The sequence below is a fragment of the Podarcis liolepis genome, assembly GCF_965112155.1.
Source record: "Podarcis liolepis genome assembly, chromosome: 5".
Classification (NCBI taxonomy): domain Eukaryota; kingdom Metazoa; phylum Chordata; class Lepidosauria; order Squamata; family Lacertidae; genus Podarcis; species Podarcis liolepis.
The window spans coordinates 49,458,446-49,480,506 of record NC_139556.1 but is presented as its reverse complement, the minus strand read 5'-3'; the positions used below and the strand labels follow the sequence as shown (position 1 = coordinate 49,480,506).

At 39.3% G+C, this 22,061-nt stretch overlaps 1 protein-coding gene and 1 long non-coding RNA gene across 10 annotated transcripts in view; one reads left to right on the top strand and one right to left on the bottom strand.

Moving 5' to 3' along the window:
* LOC310708211 overlaps positions 1 to 22,061 on the top strand; it is a 189,055-nt gene that overhangs the window by 135,061 nt on the left and 31,933 nt on the right. The gene's annotated exons all lie outside the window — the stretch shown is intronic.
* FGFR2 (fibroblast growth factor receptor 2) overlaps positions 772 to 22,061 on the bottom strand; it is a 143,614-nt gene continuing 122,324 nt past the window's right edge. For all 8 annotated transcript variants that reach the window (XM_083506127.1, XM_083506126.1, XM_083506129.1 and 5 more), the window contains 8 exons: positions 19,936 to 20,057; positions 18,268 to 18,378; positions 16,049 to 16,239; positions 11,419 to 11,541; positions 9,927 to 9,997; positions 8,204 to 8,341; positions 5,613 to 5,718; positions 772 to 2,629 (listed from right to left, as the gene is read on the bottom strand). In XM_083506127.1, the coding sequence (XP_083362253.1) occupies positions 2,465 to 2,629; positions 5,613 to 5,718; positions 8,204 to 8,341; positions 9,927 to 9,997; positions 11,419 to 11,541; positions 16,049 to 16,239; positions 18,268 to 18,378; positions 19,936 to 20,057 (1,027 nt within the window). In that variant the 3' untranslated portion in view covers positions 772 to 2,464. The remainder of the gene's footprint in view (positions 2,630 to 5,612; positions 5,719 to 8,203; positions 8,342 to 9,926; positions 9,998 to 11,418; positions 11,542 to 16,048; positions 16,240 to 18,267; positions 18,379 to 19,935; positions 20,058 to 22,061) is intronic.

The window sequence follows — 22,061 nt, the reverse complement described above, 5'->3', positions numbered from 1 at the left end:
GGGTAAATCCTCAGTGCCTAGGGCTTGCCGATCGCATGGTCGGCGGTTCGAATCCCCGCGGCGGGGTGAGCTCCCGCCTGCGGTCCCAGCTCCTGCCCACCTAGCAGTTCGAAAGCACCCCTAAAGTGCAAGTAGATAAATAGGTACCGCTTTATAGCGGGAAGGTAAACGGCGTTTCCGTGTGCTGCGCTGGTGCCGGCTCGCCAGAGCAGCTTCGTCACGCTGGTCAGGTGATCCGGAAGTGTCTCCGGATAGCGCTGGCCCCCGGCCTCTTAAGTGAGATGGGCGCACAACCCTAGAGTTGGACACGACTGGACTTTGGGCAGGGGTACCTTTACCTTTAGCATTATTATTAACTCTACTTGGCTGCCTTTTCCCAAGTACAGTGGTACCTCGGGTTAAGAACTTAATTCGTTCTGGAGATTCCTTCTTAACCTGAAACTGTTCTTAACCTGAAGCACCACTTTATGTAATGGGGCCTCCCGCTGCTGCCGCACGATTTCTGTTCTCATTCTAAAGCAAAGTTCTTAATCTGAGGTACTATTTCTGGGATAGCGGAGTCTGTAACCTGAAGCGTATGTAACCCGAGGTACCACTGTACTGAAATAAATTGGGAATGGTCTGGAAATAACATGTAATGGATTGTGCTGAATGTAAACGGTCATACGTTAATGATAACTAACACAAACTAATGGGTGTTCATTCCATTTCTGGCTATATTATCGTAGAAAACCCGAAGCCATTTTGTAAGACACAAATGATTTAAAAAAATAAGATGCATGACATTTATTTTGTAATGTTAACATTAATATCCGTAGAAAGATTTTTATTGTCAGTACAAAAATTAACAGATTTTAATACTTTTTACCCCCTCCCCCCCCATTTTAAAAAAACATGTAAAGACGGTATGGATTGCATTCATATTGCATGGCTACACCAGTGTGAAAGGTGATTTGAATGTGAAAACATAATGCTTTAAATTCTGAAAGACAAGTTATAGAAATGCAGTAATATTTTTGGCCAGGCACCAAGGCTGACACCTGGTACAGCAGGATGGTTTGGAAAGCTGTAATGGAGCAAGAATAAAATAACCCCTCAAAAAGATGGTCAGATTCCAACACGAATTTCTGTAATTGCCATGATGACAACCTCGGTGCTCTTGTAGTACAAGAGGAGCCTCAAATGCATGTGTTTGATCAAAATATCCAAAAGGATTATTGGACGTTCAGCAAACATAGTTGCTAATCTGAAGCATGTACAGAAAGCTAAGAATTGAGGTTTAGAGTGTTTAAAAATTGTAGAAGTTTAGACAAGCTAGAATAGGTCCTTATTTCAGTAGACTATGGAATAAGTCTCAGAATTTTGGGTCGTTCTACTGAGCAATTTAATTAAATTTTTGCATTTGAGGAGTTGTAAAGTGTGACAACCAAAACAGCTACACACCTGGCAATACAGGGAGCGAAATACTTTCTCATTAAAGGACACTTTTTTTATTTCTGAGAGTTTTGGTTTGTTACAGCAATAACCTCTCATATAACTTTAGGCTGCAATCCTATACCTGCTGAACTCAAAGGGTAGACATGTATAGCATGTCACTGTTAAAAAAACAACCCAAATTAATTAAAACCTTAATTCCCCAAATTAGTTATATACCGTAAATATTTCTCTCTTTTTTAAAAAAAAGATCTGACAACTAGTAAAGTTTGAGCAATATATCTACTAGTTCTCTGTGCTGTCTGCATAGAAATGCCATTTAAATTACAAAATAACACAACCCTATAAAAGATTAATTGTTTTGTACATTACCAATTAATTAATAAATTAATGAGATAACAATTTTCCCTGAAAGCAAAGTATTTTTCACCTTTAGGTGGTGATATTTTTAAAAAGAAAAGTTTTATGTATGAACAGCAATTACAGGTAGCTGTTTCTTTAAAAAAAAAAAGGCTAATTTTGCTTGGTGAAGTGAGACATCCATTTTCAAATCAATACAAAAAATAATTCATTGTAAATATATATAATATATATTTATACATATTTGATTATATTTACATACATCCAGCACCTATATACTGCATTTGTGCTCTGTAAGTGTGTGCCAACATATATTTTCTCCAAATATTACAAAATAAACAAGGAAGGCTGATCCAACATTTGCCTCAAGTCCAACTGGTCCACTGAATGTAGAAAGTGTGTTGCGGCATCCAGACCTGTCAACTGGCATCCAAATATGGCCCATAAAATTCTTCTTCTGAAAATTGTTTGGCATTCCAAAGTACACCACTTTCCCCCCGGTGTGATCATAACACCTTTTGCCAATTTTTTTTTGCTTTTGTTTTGGTCCCTACAATTCATATGTACAAACAAAAATCCTGTGTGTCTGAAGGAAGGCTCTTTTTTTTTCACATGGTAGGTAGACATTCTTGTTTTCTTACTCCTTTGAGGAATAAAATAAGGGTTCTTTTCATGTTTTGACACTGCCGTTTATGTGCTGGTACTTAGGGAGGCAAGGTTCATAAGGCATCGGATCGGCAGAAAAAACAGAGTCATCACCTGAAGAACAGGAACTCCTTGTGTCTTGGTAGCTAGGTGAATACTGTTCCAGTGGTCCACTAAGATCTAGGTACTCCTGTAAGAACAATGCATACAAGTATTTACTAGGAGTGTACACATTTACTTTTGTGGTGTGTGTGTGTGTGTGTGTAAATAATATCACATTCATATAGAAACACAAACAAAAAACAGGCTGACACCATTCAACATTCAAAAGTAGCTTTCTTGACCCAGTTCACATATCACAGTAAACCATGGTTAATAGCTTACTGTAAACATGCATAAGAAGGCTCTGTCACTTTTCCTGATCTCACTGGTGCTCTGTACCCCCAAAGGGTTTTTCTTGGCTTACCGATTGTGATTTGCTGGAAGCAAAACAAACCATGATACTTGGGTTTGGATGGAATGCAAAGCCATATATTGTGGGTCAGTTCATCTGTATTCAAGCATGAAGGAGCAAGCATGGTACAAACTATGGTTTACTCAAGATGTGCACACAGGGCCAGTGTCAGAACTAAGACTGTAGAAACTCGGGTTCAATCCCTACCCATCCATGATTCTTTCTTCTGGGTTGCTGGCTTCATTTCTCAGCTAACTCAACTTTATATAGTAGATGTGAGGATAAAAGGCCTTAAGCTCTTTAGACGGAGGGGGGGGAGGGTAATAGCTACTCATAAAACTAGAAGTCACCAGAGGAGTGTGAAAAAGGAGCGGGGGACCCAAACCAACAAAAAAGGGAATTCTGAGGCAGATGTGTCAGTTCCAACAACATCAACTTTAACCACACCAGTCGAGACATATACTGTAGCCACATCAAAAGCAAACATTTTGCTTACGATGATAAAAACAAAATTTCACCCTACACAGAACTATTTCCCCCCCCCCCAGCACATGGAAACAATTTGCAGAGAGAACGATCCTTTCTTTCCAATATCCATTTGGTTAAGCTGGCTATTTTGCATTTTATAATATCATATTTCAATTTACATGTGCTCAAGCAAGTAATACTCAAGTCACTGCAATATGGTACTCTAAATATATTTCTTTGCTCACTGTAGTTGCTTCCACCAGCATTTGTGGAACTCAATAAACTTAGCAATGATTTTGAGCAAGCCCCAGTGAAATCAGAGGGAGCATGGCACTTTCATTCAATGAGTCTAACACAGAAAACCTTCCTAGTCGCTTGTGTCCTACATTTTCATAGCAAATAAAACCCAGTGATTAAGCATAGGGACCTAGGATTCTTCTTGTTGACGGCCGAGTGACCAACTCTGTCTTGTCACTGGAAAGCTGAACCAGAGCCACCAATGGAGACCTGGATTAATTATGTCTGTGACATAGCCATCTGGATTGTCTTAGCCAGAAGAGGACCACCAGTCTATCCAGCTCCTATATGGAAAGGCCTTTTGAAAGTGGGGCATAGGATATAAGGCATAGGATCCTTAAATTTCCAAGTCCATGGGAGCAGAGTGCTCACAATGTTACATTGGTGGATACTTTCCTTGCTACTGTATCGTGCATCGCTTTGTACAGTCTTGTAACAGCTACATTTCTGTGTCGTTTTATTTGTCATTTGTAAATGTTTAATGAAAATAAAATAAATCTTTAAAAAGATGAGGAAGAGGAGAAAAAGAGCTACAGTGTCAGCTGAATCTGAAGCCAGGGCTATAGAAGTTCTTGAAACAACAGTTTTGGCAGGAGAATAAAGTTATTTTTTCTCCTTGAAATGCTGCTTCTCTTTCAACTTCTGCAGAGCAGCTGTATTCATTTAAATACCAATCTCTTCATTTGCTAAACCACAAGTTACGATTCTAAGATGTGAAAAATCAAATTTTAAAAGCTGGGTTGCGTGTGTGTGTGTTTTTAACAAATTATGTGATTTTCCTTTTTTAAAAAAAAGCAACAGTGAATGTTTTCCTATTAAGACAGTGATGGTTAATTAAATGTAAAATACACAGGAGCATGGCACACAGCAAAAAAAAAAAAGTTCATAGTACACTTTTGATCTGATGTTACTTCCATATCTTGTAAGTACTCTTTCATGTCTGGTCCCTGTGATCTCCATGTCTATTTAGAGACAATATGAATCTATCGGCATGCACAGGCTAAAATTGTGGCGCCTCTACCATCAATGGCAAATAGCCCACTGACTTCAAAAGAAGTTGTCATTTCCTCAATATAAATTAGCATGACAGCTTTTAGGAAAAATATGGAGCGGGAAATTTCTACCACAAATGGAAGGAGAAAGCTATTGGGATACCCAGTGTAAGACTTTATCCATGTGATTCACACATATTCAACAGATGCATATATTCACTGAAGGATGGTTCAGATGACGAATTTATGTGATAATCCTTACTTGGTTGTTAGCTTCAATATGCTGCTAGACTCTCTAGATGTGGGGAAGTCCATGCAGCTCACAATTTACCATGGGAGACAATCCATGATAGCTGGTATTCAAGAGCGTACTACTTCAAAAATAAATACCAACCTGGGAAGAAACTCCATTTCAAATTAAAATGCAAGCCTAAGAAATTTTATAATTTGTGGCTTCAACAGAATCTCCAATACTGTTTCTCATCCACAATACTTAACTGATCTTGGTGCTGTGTTCAGACTTCTATTTCTACTATATCTACATATATAGAAATCAGAATCAAACTGCAGTGCACTTTAACACTGAAAAAGAACTCAGGATGGAATGGGGTGATTCTCACTGGCTGGGATTATAGGAAGAGATTAATACACTGAATGCACCTCTTTTAGTTTATCCATAGAAATTAATGGTTGTTTTTCAGATACTTGGACACGGTTGTAGTGTGGGCAAAACCAGTGCTCAGTGCTTTGTACTCTGTGAACAGGGATTCTACCAGGGTATGTGTGCAATGTGTATTGTGCATAACTTGTGCAAGTGCCCTTCATTGCCAGGGGCCTTGAAACGCACAAACTCTCCTTAACATATCTTGCAATAGGCATGCTCTCATTTAAGATACTCCTTATAACAATGGAAGCATTTTGCTTGTTCTTTCAGAAGTTTTAAAAGCAAGCGCCTTACTCACCTCATTAGTTGTGAGAGTGAGGATCCGATCCAAGTCCTCCACAAGCTGCTTAAAAGTAGGTCTCTGGGAAGGCACAGCATGCCAGCAATCTCTCATCATCATGTAGCTGTGGAACGCAGAATTTCACTGTGTTAATTAACTCAATGTGTCTATATCAGGCATCTTCCATATTCACAATACTTCAGGGCTGTTCAGTTAAAGTCAGGGTGTGTTCACATGTTACAGTCTGGAGTATTTAATATGCATGCATTATGAACGATGGTGATTCCCATTGATGCTTATTTGTATTCTACATTATTATTATTATTATTATTATTATTATTATTATTATTATTATTATTATTATCCTTAGCAGCCTATGTTCTGTCTTTTGAAATGAAGCTCAAGGCAGCTCACAGGGGAGAATTTGAGTAACCATTATGTGAAGCATACACTAGGCAAACCGAGAATGGTTCTTGTGGAAATTCTTTCATTATTTGTAAATACAAAAGTTCATTTGTTAGACAGTGTATGCACTCTCAGCAGTTTTACTGTAGATCAATTTAATATACAAATTTATTGCATTTCAGTGGTATTGTATCTTGCTTTAGGATTATTTTAGAATAAACAAACAAACCATTTGCCTAAAAACAAATTTTTCATGCTGATATCTAAAAGCCTGAGGGATTGGCCAAGGGGTATCTTTCAGAGCATTGTTAAGCGACGCAACTCCTCCCACCCCACCCCAGGCTCAGGCAATTTGTGAATCTGTATTTGAACCATAGTGCTGGAGCATTCATATAACTCTAAGAGAGCAATCCAATCCAAACCCAATATTGGCTGGGATTAGTGATTTTGAAATAGGTGGCTCTTCAACTGAATTATCACCATGACTAAGTTGTTGTTGTTGTTTAGTCCTGTCCGACTCTTCGTGACCCTATGGACCAGAGCATGCCAGGCACTCCTGTCTTCATGACTAAGTTAAGTCTATTAATTTCTATGGGTCTACTCTGAGTAAAACATAGTGGAATGCCACCTTAAGTTTCTAAAAAAAAAAGTGGTGAGGCTTCTCCATCCCCTATACTCTTCTCTCTTGCCAGTTGTATAGCCTGTTCCAGTGACAATCATACAGCTCTATTTCCAGCCCCAGGCTTGAGAATTATAGTATCACTATCCACACTCTTTCAAATACATTATACAGTGGGGCCTCGCAAGACGAAATTAATCCGTTCCACGAGTCTCTTCGTCTTGCGGTTTTTTCGTCTTGCGAAGCATGGCTATTAGTGGCTTAGCGGCTATTAGCGGCTATTAACGGCTTAGCGGCTATTAACGGCTTAGCAGCTTAGCGGCTTTAAGAAAAAGGAAACAAACTCGCAAGACGTTTCGTCTTGCGAAGCAAGCCCATAGGGAAATTCGTCTTGCGGAACGACTCAAAAAACGGAAAACTCTTTCGTCTTGCGCGTTTTTCGTCTTGCGAGGCATTTGTCTTGCGAGGTACCACTGTATGGGGATGAGCTAGGACATTACTGGCATTAGACTGGAGCTATTTCATGCATAGCACTAAAGATGAAACATGTTCCTATAATTGACTGGAAGGCCCCACATATTGGGCCACAGCATATATGTGAGCAGAAATCACGAGTTCCACTGCTGGTTACTTGATGAATCTGTGAACCATATGCTATGCTTAAAACAGGTCTGGAAAGCAACTTTGGGATGTATGAGACAGGTGCATGAGTAAAGTAAATACTTTTTTAAAAAAGAAGCCGGTAGGATTTTCAGACCCCGTACAATACTTTAGACAAGGTATATTCTTGCATGATTCAAGTCAGATAGTGGGTAGAAGGCCTGCTGTTGATGGTTCTCTGGCTAGAGGTGGGTGAAAAAAGATCACTAGGCTGAGGAGTTCCAACTTAGGAAAGGACAAGCATGTACTTAACTGTAAAGTGCTACATAAATGTGGTGGAATACATTTGCCCAGCTAAGGTTGAGCAAAACGCAAATTGATGATTGAGGGTATCTATTTCATGTCCCTGTGCTTAGGGCACTGTCTAAGTCAGGTCTTCTTAAAACAAATGGTGCCACCCCCACTCTAATGAATCATTAATCATTCCTGCTAAAAAGCCATCTGAGGGCCCAACAAGGAGGGCACAGAAGGAAAATGGTTGACCACCCTGGGTATGCATAGAGCATGAGTGTTGAGAGGGCATCTGCAGCACTGTGCTGAGGGCCCCTGAAGTCTGCAGCTGGACCTGGTCTAAGTGCAACTCAAACAAAAAGATCAACTTATTGAGGTGTACCTTTGGCAGGTCCACAACTGACTGCATAATTAAAACTTTCCCAAATCATACGCTTCCTGTTCACTTTGCTAAAAATATGCAGTATCAGACATGCAATGTTTATCCTGGGTTTTAACAGCTGAGATGTGTATTTTCAGGACCCTCCCTGTTCCTGTGACTGATTCGTTTCATCTCTTTTAATACTCATTTTTGAACCTGCCCTGTGTGCACATGCATTTAACGTTATAGTGCTCCCATTGCATCATATAAATATTGTCAATTATATCAGCACATCCCTTTTCAGCCCATGGCCCAGCAAGAAAGAGTTCTTACAGTTCACTGGTGCAATTGGCAGGTTTGTCCATTCTGTGTCCTTCTTTCAGCAACTTGAAGAGCTCTTCCACTGGAATTCCTGGATACGGTGACCCTCCTAAAGTGAAGATCTCCCACATTAGCACACCAAATGACCATCTAAAACAAGAAAAGGAATAAGAATGGGGCTGAATCAGATTTACTAAAGACAGCATAGAGACATCTACTTTTAGCTACCTACCTTATGATCTGAGCAGCAAAGTTGTTTAATACTACTTTCCTTGCTTGTTTTCCTCTTTCTGGCGGCAGATGAATAATGATAGCTATCCATCTACCTTGCCATTTTTTACCAATCCTACAGAAACCAATAATCTACCCACCCTTCCAAATATAAAAATCATTTTGTTTGAGGAAGTACTTTATGATGAAAACAAACAAAGAAAAACAGAGAAATGTTGGGGGCGACTCAGTTCTATTGCTAAAAATTAAGCAGATCTGCTTCTGTAAACAACCTGGATGGTAAACCTCTGGGAATCATGCAGAAACTGCTCTTAGTGCCTTGGGCGAAGAGTATGGCAGGGCTAGCCAATGTGGTACCCTCCAGTTTAAGTACAACTCCCATCAGCACCAGCCAATGTGGCCAATGGGCAGGAATGATGGAAGTAGTAGTCCAACAACATATGGAGGGAACCACGTTGACTGCCCCATAATAACACACACATAGGAGAGAGACAAAGAGACACAACCAGAATCATGGGATGTAAGTAGGGTCTGGCTGAATCTGATCCAAATATAAGCAACCTGTTCCATGGTTACAATCCAAACCATATTTGCTTGCAGATACGTCTCGACAATCCGTAAAGGCAGGACTGCGTAAGGCAATGGCATTTGTGTGTGATCTGCTATCAGACGCTGATGTGCATCCATTATATAAGTCTGATCAGCCCGAAGGTGGCATGAATACAACAAATATGTGCACCAGACATTTGCATGGGATTCTGAAACAGACAAGGACTAGCATGGGAAACAGACTGTTTTGACTATTTTTCTTCTTGTCCAAATGTACCTGCAATTCTGAGGAAGCCCTTGCAGTCACAGATTTACAAACAATTAACAGCAACTCAAGCCTTAGCGTCTCCACGCTTTGGTTCAGAAAATGCTCCAACCAAACCATTTAAAACAATGCTTCAGAGCTGCACATCTGTAAAGAAGGTTCAAGGGAAGTAAACTTCCGCACTGGCAAGAGGAAGCCAGTGTTTTCTACCTTTCATGTGCTTTGAAGCCAGCCAGATTAGTAACAGAGCACTGGTCTGCAGTCTTCCAGAAAATCCTCACTTTCTAAGGCTACCACTTACTGGGGAATAAAACAGCAGCCACAGGTCTCAGGAAGTAAAGGAGGGGAAAATAATATAAAATCTGAAAGAATGAGTCCATGAGGCAGCAATGAGATTGAAAATATCCATTGTTTTCTTTGGTTCTGAAGTTTTCCATGGTAATTTTTAAAAAAACAAGAAAGCCTTTGCGAAAAAACAAAGCACAAAAAGCTTTTCTTTCCAGCTTTTTAACCTGCCAGAATAAAGGTGTCTGTCTTGCAGTAAATTAATTTACCTTGGTGGATCAAAGGTTGAGAGACATATTTTAATCTGTTGCATATATATTTCTATTACATGTAATTCAAGTACACTGGAAGAAGCTATAAATGAATAAAAAGATAAAAGTAAGGTTCTAAGATAAAGTTACTTACACATCACTTTGATGTGTGTAAACCCTGTCAAATAGAGCTTCTGGTGCCATCCACTTCACAGGCAGCCGACCCTGGACATAAAATAGAAAAGCAGCAACTGGTTATCTACTGACCATTACTCAATTTCAGCAATGAATCTGGCAAAGATTAAGTCAAGCTGCAATACTAAATTTTGCTAAAGCAAATTAACAGTTCCATGAAGCATTAGAAAACACAACCCCTCTTTCCTTAGTCTCCCGGTTCATTAACATAGCTGTGATTCTCATTAACTTCTATAGAATGAGAATTTTAAAACGTCTTATTCAGAATTGAAAGAATCAGAAAGTCAAGCTCTGCCACAGCTTCCACCCCACCAAGGCATCATTCCCCAATCAGCAGCACTCTGCAGAACCTGTATAATACAGGGAACGCTTTACTTTGCTGTATTCAAGCATACTCAGGGGTAAAAAAAATTAAAAACCAAAATGTTGGAATATGCCCTTGTGCAGGCAGCAACCATTTTGCATGGGGATTCCAATTCCTGCCCCCCCCCCACTGCATTAGCCTGCCCCTGTTCTGCCCTCTGCTAGGTCCAAAAGGACCCGGGCATCAGTGATTGTGTGTCAGTTGGACAAACACAAAATGGTCGCCGCCTGTTTAGCAGTTCCTCTCCTCAACCAAAGTCAAATAGTCCTTCTCAGTGTCACATGCCCACAGACTGGATCTGTTCAATGCCTAAATGGGAGACCAATGGGAGACCACCAATGTAAAGAACCCTGATTTCTGTGCTGGAAAGAAGATGCAATATAAATGTACTAAATAAATAAGTTAACTAAAATGACAGCTGACCCAGAAATATGATTCATGTGAATGACCACGCAGGGGCATCTAGTATAATGTGCAAGAGAAGCCCCGTATGTTAGGTCTTTTCTATATAGATTTAATCACTACTTTGTATGCTAAGAGATCCTGTTGCTTTTTTTAAAAAAAACAACAGAATAAGCTGCTATCCACAGTGAGGGCATGCCATTTAAACGGGGAGTGCTTGTTATTTAACCAGCGGATTGCCAAGAATGTCATAAGCTTCTGCTGAAATGTGGATAATAAAAGACTTCTACAAAACTAAAACCAAATGTTAGTAATTTCATAATGGATACATTCCACAAAATTATCCATTGATTACAAAAAGCCAAATTTATATTCATATTCAGTATCTAGCTAACAGTCAAAGAATGTGCTGCAAGTTTCATGGAGGCCATAAAACGAAAAAGGCTAAAGCTTATCCTTTAGAAAGCATCATGTAACACGTACTCTCCCAGCCGGTGTAAGCAGATAACCTTCCTTTCCTAGTAAAAAGGGGTTAGGAATCCTAACACACTTGCCTATTATTTTCATTTCTTTGATTAAAAGTTAGGCTGCTGTACAAGAAGTCCATTAGGAATACATTTGCCATACTTAAATGCACCAAGGAAAAAAGATACCGGATCAAGTGATAAGACTGCCATCCACTTACATTAGTAGTCTTTTTATAATAATCTATATTGTTGATGTCTCTGGCCAACCCGAAGTCAGCTATTTTCATGACGTTATTTTCAGTTACCAAAACGTTTCTTGCTGCTAAATCTCGATGGATGCACTGGAAAATAAAATTTAAAATATGAATTCACAGAAGTGAGTACACGCATCCCACCTGCAACTTGATAAACCTTCAGCCATCAGAATTCACACTGCTTCATTCAGGTACACACAGTCAGGGACAGATGTGAAGGCTCAGAGAAAAATGGAATCATTCCAGAAAAAGTAGGAGTCCCCCCCCCCCGTTTTTAAAAAGCACGTCTCTCCACCCCCCAAAAAATGTAAAACATTTTTGGATTATGAAACGTTTTCTTTTAAAATGATGAACAAAAGGAGACAAAGAGTTCATATATTTAGTCCCTCAAAACTAAAATGGTGTAACAAAAATACTTTTGTATTAAATTATGCACAGATCACTACAATTTGTTTATGCTGCGGACAAGCAAGTCCTGAGTACAAGCAGACAAGCAAGTCACTGAGAGTACACAACTCAAAAATGCAAGAGCAAGATGCATTTCTGCCTCTTGGAGGGCACTGCCATTGTGATCTTCCTTCACTTGGCATAGTTGATGGATCTGTTTCTGTCCTCTGGACTATGCCTCAAAGGATTAGGAGTGGAAGGAAGTACAGAACAACATAATTTTGTGACCATCCGATTCCTGCTGCTATAATCTGACCCTCCCCACTATTTCTCTCAGCTGTCTTTCTGCACCTGGGAAAAAAACATTGCTGGGAGACTTCAGAAAGGATGAGGAGGTGGGGAATACAGGTGGAAACTAAATGACATGTGGCAACCACTTGAAGGCAGGTTTTGTTTTAAAGCATAGAAAACAATTCCCATTGGCCAACTTTCTATACTTGAAACACATTTGTCAGAAGACAATTCACTCATGTTAAAGCTTTCTGGGAAGATGGTTTCAACTTCCCTAAAAATAGTCAAGCAACATGTACCAAAGGCTCCAGAAATACTGTCATTTTTCCTAAGAAACCAGTCTAAAGTCCCCTGCCACTTAAAACCTGCTGATTTTATCTTTCACCATTAAAGCACAGCTCTGCAATAGTATACAGTGATACCAAGTAATTATTTTCCACTGCTTTTATGAGAGCGTTTAAAATACTGTAAGATAGCAATCAAATCTTTCCCTTAGTGACTACTAGAGAAATCTCTAAGAAAATGCATTTGAAAACTCACAACTCCGTTTTATGCTGCGAAGGGAGACCATCCTTCAACTGAATCAAATGTTTAAAACTGTACATTAAATTGTATCATACGGCTCCTGAAATAGCTTCTCAATGACTTCTACTATAAACCCTGTTCGTATGGACTTAACAACTTCTAAGTTACATTAGAACAGGATTTCAAGTTAACATGTGGAGTGAGAGTGGCTACTTTTTGCAGAAGTATATAAAAATAAAAACAACTATATTCTCTAACACCCCCCCCCCAAAAAAAGGCTGAAATGTAGCACATTTGTGCCCTCTGAGATATCCAGCATACTAGCTGACTGGCATTTTGAAACCAAGTTACCGACTTTTGAAAAACTAACATTTTGTAGAAAACGTAAATAATGAAATTTGAAAGTGGTCTCCTCCACCCTTAACCTTCTTTCCTCCCTTCACGTCAGCACCTTTTTGAAAATGTACAATTGACCTTTCTTGACTCAGAAAGGAAGTTCTGCCTGCTGATGGAAACCATAGCTTGCTTTAAGCTTTTCTGTCATTAGTAATAAGAGGCAGCAGGAGAAACACGTTGTGAAACTTTCTACTGGATTTTCCCCCCTCTTCTTTTGGTCCAGGATATCATACTTCCACAGCGCAACACTACATGCTCTTATTGATGGACTTTTTAAACAGAAAGTATTCATTGTCATGTTATTTCTTTTAACCAAATCCAAATCACAAGGTGCAGATCTGGCTTTGATCCACTAAAATAAAAACCCATAAAATAAAACATTGTAATAAAATTCCAGCAACATCAAGATCTATATTAGAAATTAATGGAATGCCATTAAATTCCAGAAGACTATTTGCATCACAACAAAAACAGTGGTCCAGTTTGCACATTATGGTAATGTTTTGCTCCCCCTTAATCTCACAGGGAAGGAACAAACTATGAACCTTGGCCGAGTGTCAAGTCAGAACTAGTGCTGTGCCAAGCATTTTTTCCCTGCATTCAAAAACTATCAAAAAGGGAGAGAAGACGTCAATGAAATTCACATGGTGGGGTGCAGAGGGTTTATGCCACCTTACTTTTGAGGTGGCCAAGACTGTGAATGGGCCTTTCTTTCATTCTACAAATCATTTTCCAAATGACAGTGGCATATCTAGATCTCGGGGTCTCAAATTTCAGTGGTGCCAAAATCAGCATCTCCTTGCCTCTCATGCTCCATTCTAAATCATAGTTGTGGCATCCCCCTCCCCCGTGGGTCCAGTGCAATCAAACCAGCCATGCTCCCCTAAATCCACCTCTGGATTGCAAAGTCTTGCTGGTGCAGCACATTACATGACTCACAGAAGCAGTAAGACCCTTTTAAACCTTACAGTTTTTTTTCAATTCTAGGAAGCATTTTTCAATGATTTCTATCTATCCACCACAGTCAAGCCGAAGGAGTATTAAAGGGGAGGAAGAGGGACTTTTCTTTCGCTTACCAGTCCCACAAGGCTGCGTGATAATATAAAGAAATAAACATTATTTCATTACAAGTTTAACTGCCTGGTAAAAACTGTTGCATTTGCATTTTTTAAATTTAATGCCATGTTATAAAGATGACAACTGGACACGCTGAATTTCTCAGTGTATTTCTGTTCCTGGATGGTAAGAACATCCTAAACATATAAATTCTTATTATTTCTGCCCTAAGGAGCAAGTAAGGGTATGGGGAAGCTGGTGAAATGTCAATATTAAGCTGTTTGAAGAATCAGAATGTATTCCCTTTTGTTTAGTTTCTCAGATGTGACTACTATCTTGTTTAATGCCTTGCACTCTCAGAACCTTCCGTTCTGCTGGTCCATTTCAGTTCTTTTGGGGGTTGGCATTCATTCAAGGATGCGGTTTCTCCTTCTCTAGGGCAGAAGATTTGTGCACCCTTAGCAACTGCATTTCTCTATTTAAACAGCTGAAGTTGGCTTGCATGCCAAAAAGACAATGACCATGTTCCCACATGATGCTAAACCATGGTTTGGCACTATGTGCACAAGCACAGCATCCAAAAAATGGAATGTCTGCCTGCAAAATTTAAATACTGACTAACATATTTAGAAAATACTACTTCTGGTGTAACAAGCAACTCACATAAAGGAACGTTGATTAGCATGTGCTAGTACACTGTAGTCAACAACAAAGCCAATTATGTTCTGTCTGACTCAGTTACTAAGAAAGCTGGCCTTGCACCTCCACCATTGTCCTTATTTAGTCTATTAAGCAGAGGACTGCACTGTATTTACAGGCACAGGAAAATTTAAGGTTTAGCTGTGGAGGAATCTTCCAAATAGGGATCTTCAAGGACTGAATATCAAAATGATGCTATTGCAGTTAGTTTTCTCAGCAGGCAAATATTTTAAGTGAAGACAAATGACTAATTTGCTCACAGGATTGCTGCTGCTTCTTTTCACCAATTAGCCAATGCCGGCAGATGGAATTCACTTGAAACCTCTTGGGAAATGAATGGTGCTCTCTTTCATATTCAGTAAGTTAATAAACTTTAATAAGGCAAATTTCAAGGTTATGCTTTTGTTGCCTGGCTAAACAGCTCACAGTTTATCCACATCAATATCAGAATTCATGAATATCTAAGTTCATTTTCTGATATTGTTTGCCGAATAATGATTTCTTTGTTCTGTCTTTAAAAGAAACCTTAGCCGGCATAACCTGGCATTTGATTACTTATGCATACATTTGCTTCCAAATTAAATGCAGCTCTTTACTGGAGCCTCTATGAACAATTCTGCTAGTAAAAATGCCTATTAATATTAAAATAGCTGAAGCTGCCCTTCAAATGGATCAAACTGAAAAACTTGAAAAGGAAGGAGTGGACAAGTTATTTAGCACCAAGGGTTACTTGCTTTTATTTATTAATTTTGCAGCCCTGATCAACCTAATTTGCAAAATATTCTATGACTGTTGCCAACTGCATTTGGAAATACTCTGCAATTCCACGAGAGGTTTCTCCTCCTATTCCCCTACAGTCCCACCTTTCCTGCATCACCTGGAACAGGATTTCCCCTAGATTTCCAGAGTTGACTCCCTCACCTTCTACCAGAGGAATCCTCACTGGAATTTAGAATGTAATACCCATTTGCCCAAATAGTTAAGAGCACTGCTATTGTCTCTGGGCCTGAGCAATGCCCATAAGCTTGATGTAACACTGGGACAGGCAGATGAGTATAAAACTCAGAATGTGTTATGACATTCAGGATGCCAATCTCATGTTTCAGATCTGTTTCTTCAAAAATGCAATTTGTAGATGGAAGGAAGGAAGGAAGGAAGGAAGGAAGGAAGGAAGGAAGGAAGGAAGGAGCAAGCTCATGTGGTAACACAAAGCTGCCATCTTTCAATAACAGTCGCTTACTTTTTGTGATGCTAAGTATTCCATGCCTCTTGCCAACTGGTATGTACATGAGACTAAATCTTTGAATGTCATCTGCTCTTCAGGAACCCGGTTAATATCAAATGAATATTCCATCCCTGGTGGCCGCCGTGCTCGCAGGTACTCCCGCAAATTCCCTTTCGAAGCATATTCAACCAGCACGTAGAGTGGTCCTTCAAAGTGAGCAGATAAGACAGTATATGAATGAATGAAAACCAGGAGCAAAAAAAAATTATATTCCATTCTAAAGACCCATAAAAGTATAGTAGCATGCATCTTTTCCGATTCATTGGATGATTTTTCTCAAAATGCTGCTGCCATGTTCTATCTGTAGTACAAGTAGCATGTTTATTTTTTAATTAGACTTCTCACCTGCCCTTCACAGGTTGCAACAATATAATATACAATTATAAAAAAGAGATAAAACCATTGCAAGGATAAAACAAATAGAACTATTTCCAAATAGAGCAGAATAGTATAAATTCAATAAAAGAGGTGATTCTCACAAAATAAAAGTTACTGGAGTATGAAACACACCCAACTCTTTAATACATTCAGTTCAAATCAGCTGCCTTCAAACATTCACATTCTCTCTCTCCCCCCCCCCCCACCAAGACGCCATACCTACCCATCCACCTACTCCAGGTGAACATACACAAGATCACAAAGCAGAGTATGCACACTTGCCACATTTTGCCTTCATCATAAGAACTCCCTTCCAGTCTTACTAAAAGCAGAAGGGAGGTGAAGCAGTTTCTGCTTTGTATTCTTTAAGCTCAATAACCAGGTTCAGGTCTCTCCTCCATTGGGGGTGGGAGAGGAGATGAACCCATGGGCTTGACCCCCTCACATGCACCATCTCTTTCAGCATTTGCACAGTCCCACAAATATTGGGGTCTGAATGTCTGCAGCAGGGAACTTTTTCTACCCAAGTAGGCTCCATGCAGAAGTCTAGAAGAAAGGGTTTCTAAATCAGACAGGGATTCTACTGAGCAGCAGGCTCCCAGCTGCAAATGTTCAGCACCAACATATGGGGTTTGCAGCAATGCTGGCAGAGATGTGAGGGAGGTGGTGAGCCAAACGAGTTCACCCTTGCTCTCCCTTTCATGTGACAATAACTGAGGGGGTGGAAAGCAAAGAGCATATGAACAGGGCTATTGAGATTGGCACGAGATGTTTAGGTAAAACAAAAGGAGCAGGAAGTTTAACATGCCTTGTACTTTTTATTCCTCTCCATTTCTGACCATGTGAAAGTCATCTCATGTATTTCATGTCAAGGAAATGCAGAAGGTCCACTGAAGAGCTAACTTGCACACATGAATTTCATCATTAAGTTCCACCCACTCATTCCCGACCACTTTTTGGAATCTTATTTGCTCTTCATTGTTCCATCAAATGAACAGGAACAAAAACCACTGTGAAACTAGTGTTCAGCACAACACTAGCTTTCAGTTTTCAACACTAGCTTTCAGTTACCAAAGAGTTAGAATAGGCTGTAATAAAGTAGGAATGCAGATCACATTCTGCCGGTTGAGCTGTGCAAGAGTTGCAGTAGATCAGCAAGGTTTCTGACTCCAAGTTGCTGAACAATAGCAACAACAAAAATATTTGTTTCCCTTCTAACTAAGGAAGGCTGCTGTGATGATGAAAGCTGGGGTGGAGGGAATCAGGAGTGGATTGTGGATTTTGAAGTAGCAGGGCTATAGACATTCCTGCACTGAGCATCCACTCAAAGGTGCCCTGTTCCTTAATTCTGAGAGAGTGTTGTCTTTTCCCTAGCCAGTATTCTGCACCTGGCTCCAGTGAAAAAACAAAGTAGATCCCAAACGCCTGAAGTCTGCCCACCCCTAGAATGAACTTAATTAATGTTGTTATTGTAACGTGCCCTAGCAATCAGATGGGCGGGCTGAAAAATAATCAAATAAATACATACATTAATCCACCCAGCATTTGAATTGGAGAAAAGTACTGTGTAAAAATAGTTGACAAATGTTGCTTCTATATTCCTCTCCTTTTAGCCAGAGATGCAAGTTCCTGCAGCTTTTCAAAACAAATTCAATATGGCATCCAGCTATCCACTCCACTCTCCCACAGTATCATTTTTGTTACACTTGCACAGAATTAACAGACAAGAGTATGTCACTTAATAAAAACTGCACTATATCACCACCTTCGGTTTGTAAAACCAAAACGACACTCACCGTCCTGAGTGCAGGCCCCAAGAAGATTGATGATATTTTTGTGCTTCCCAATCATTTTCATCATCTCCATCTCGGACACTAGGTCAGAAAGGTCTTTTTCCGTAGCATCATCTGCACAAGACAAAATGAGTTCCACCAACAGTTTTAAACTAGCGGACCAACACAATAGTTTTTTTCTGCAACAATGTTTCCTTGCAGGCTATCCAACTAGCTTGATGTACTTTACAGGCCATTAAGTTACAGATATAGTAACACTGTTTCCCTGCAACTCTGGTTCCCAAGGCCAGAAACAAAGTAAATTACTGGTCCTTTGTTGTTTAAGCTGTGGGCTCTGCTTCTCATTGAGCAAACCTCCATGAAAACAAAAGAACATATAACAAAAATTAGGAAAACGCACACATACAGTATGAAGGGAAACTGTATCACACATAATTTTAAGGAAATCAAAAAGTTTTAAGGACCATCAAAAAGTCCTACTGTATGATGTACCGGTAGTCCAATTGTTACAATTTCAATGTGATGCCTATCAGTCTCTTGTCTGGGAATTCTACCAGTTCAAGCAACTTCAGAAACCATTTTATATAAGCTTTAATTTCCTACTGTGGTTCTCCAGCTCCATAAAACTTAAAACCATAAGGAGATGGATGTGCCTTGTGTCATATCAGAACATATAAAACAGTAACACTTTAAATTAAGACCTCCTTAATTACCCATCTCTGCACCTTTAATGCAGATATCCCAGTTGCAAACAACATATCAGAGAATTACTGGCAAGACTTTCATGTGAAATATTTTTATTTTTTTCCAGTGTTCAGTAGTTTAAAAAAATATTATTATATTAATATAATAAACATACAATGCTTTACATTACTTATACAAGATCACCTATAGCACACCAAATAATGGATTAGCTCCATAATTAGTGATGCATATGTCACTCAGAAGTTATCCTAAATGGTCTTTTTCTTTATTTATATGCATTCCCTATCATGCTGGAGGCTTTTGTTTGGGCAAAAGGCATTTGAAGAATTACCTATTTTGTTTACAATGTCAGCCATTATTCAGGCATAAGTATAAATATGTATTTTTAAAATTAAGATCCCAGACTAAGTATAGTATATTTGTTTTATTACGGTCAATGACCAGTATCAAGATAAAATTACAAAATTTAAAAGCCCACAATTGTATAAAAGCCCATACACATAAACATATACTAGATCCCAGAATAAATATCACCATCACCATCATATTTCTATATATTGCCTTTTACAAATGTTTGCCCTCTCTCTCTCTCTCACATGCACATTTTTTTAAATGTGTTAAAAGAGACTAGGTCATGTCCTGTCATTTGTTTACCTAAGGCATTTATGCTACAGTTGCCTTTCAGTAACTTTTAGCCAACCAAACGAAAGCATATAGACTTCCCTGTGGATCAAATCAAGAGTTGAGGAATAAACAATTGTACCAAGACTTTGACTTGCTTGTAAATACCTGCTGCTAAAGATAAATAGGCTGTCAAAGGCACTGATTTATACCGAAAACTGCTGAAGCCTGAGGTGAACAAAATGAACTTTGGCCTTCTACAGTTAGAGAGTTTGGACGCCACAAAAGAAACATTATTCACAGAACCTGCCACCTCGCTCAATACTCCCTTTCACCCCATATTACCTTTCAGCATTTTCACTGCAACAGTAACGGCTTCTTTCGGCCTGTCTTTGTCGATTCCCACCGCTTCCGCCATAACAACTTGACCAAAGCATCCTTCCCCAAGGGGCTTCCCTAGCGTCAACCTAGGGATGTAAACACAGGATTAGCGCCTGGCATCTGATGAGGAGATGAAGTCGGTGAAACTCAAGAGCGAAAAATAAAATAATCTTTCAGCAGACCACTTTTGACCAGAGCATTTGTTGTAAAGAACTAACAAGGGTCTTACTAGATTTCAGGGCTTGTGCATGCGCCTCTAGCGAGTTTTCTGAGGAACAAATTCTGTATGTGCGCACTTACCACTTACATGACAAACCCTCTTCATGTACTTGCAGAAAGAGGAGCTGCAATTCCGAGAGTGGTTTAGCAATCAATCTGTCTTTCCAGGGAACTCTGGGAACTGTAGCTCTGAGGGTATTGGGGATCTCCTCACAGTTCACAGCACCTTTAGCAAACTACACTTCACAGGATACTTTGTGGAAAGCCCAAATGGTACAATTTGTACGCTGTGGATGTGGCCTTGTTTAATTCCCCCCTCCTTCCTTTTCCAGAAAGGCCACAAAGTGACAAGGAAGCTTAATTTGAGAGGCTTCTCTTTTCTACCAACTTTGAGGAGTGCTTCATATGAACCACCATGAGAAGAGTATCTTTTTCTTCACTACTAAGTAATCACAACTAGCCCCTGCATTTGCATCTGCAACCAGACAGAAGGGCTTCCACGGCTGTGTAAGAAAATAAGGCCAATTCATTATTCCCAACATATCTAGACACAAAGTGTTGTAAACTTTACAACAATGGTACTAGAATGGTACTCTTCACCCTCTTGATACTAATGGCCAAAGAACTTCCTGTACGAATGAAGGCAGAAAACCTTTATATTGATACAGTGAATCATTATTTGTGACGTACATTTTACCAGTGTGAATTCAGAGAGATTTCTGAGAGGAAGGTCTTTGTTTGTCAACGTTGCAAAGGTGATCCAACTGCCTTACTTCATTGTAAAAGGCGCCCTCCCTGGAGCAAGAATTTATCTTGAAATGAATCGGGGATAAGTGATCCTGTTTTTCATATGCAGCTTTCTTTGTTTGTTTTCTTTGCTATTTGCTTTGCATTTTTTACTATTGTTTTTTTCAGTTTTCCACAGCAGACAGATAAAAATTATTGTTGTTAAAAATCTCCGATTAGAAATTAAGCACAGACCATATGTTAAACTAACTGCAGAGCCTCTACTGCCTACCTCTTCCACTAGTTCTGCCAATGTGTCTGGTGCAAGAGGAGTCCACAGTATTCTCTCCTGGAGAAAATTAAGTGGGCTTGGCAAAATGCCATGATTAAAAATCAAATGGGATGAGTTTAAATGGGGGGCTTTTAATTGAAAAAAAGCTCTCGGTTTAATCATGCTAATGTGAATGTATACACTGGGATATATCTGTTATGAAAATCGCATGCTACTTTGACAATACACAAAGACCAAAGAGTTGTATGTTTTGTGCTGAGATCATGCTGCATTCGCCCCCCCCCCCACTCCCCAAACCAAAATTGAATTTAAGATCTTGGCAGAAAGCAAACATTTGCATTGGAAAATGGTTAATTTATGTGCTCTTGTGCTTCTAATACGAACACAACAATTCTGTCATTGTGTTTCTGCGGACCCCAATCTAATAAACTGCTCTTAAAGAGCCTTCTTTCATTACAAACCCTCTCCACCCATATTTATGCTGAATGCTGTTTTCAAACGTTTAATGCTCTAAGATTTTCCGCATTAATGTTTCCCCTAAGGGAAAGGGCTGACAGAATTATATAGACAGACCCCCACTGTTGACTAGAATCTTGCAGCTGGCAAGTGAAATGCATGGCACCATCTTTCATCCACATAATTAAGCCTATTTCCATAAATAAACATAAAAGGTAAAATTTCAAAAAAAGTGGTTTTAAGTTTTCAAACAGTAGCACAGTTTCTAAAATGTTTCTATTTTTTCCTATAAATTCAACACTAATTAAAATGATTCCTAGTTTTAATGTGTGTCCTGTTTCATTTCAATATTATAAGCTTAGCATACACCAGGCACTAAAGAGCGTTGGTTGTATCC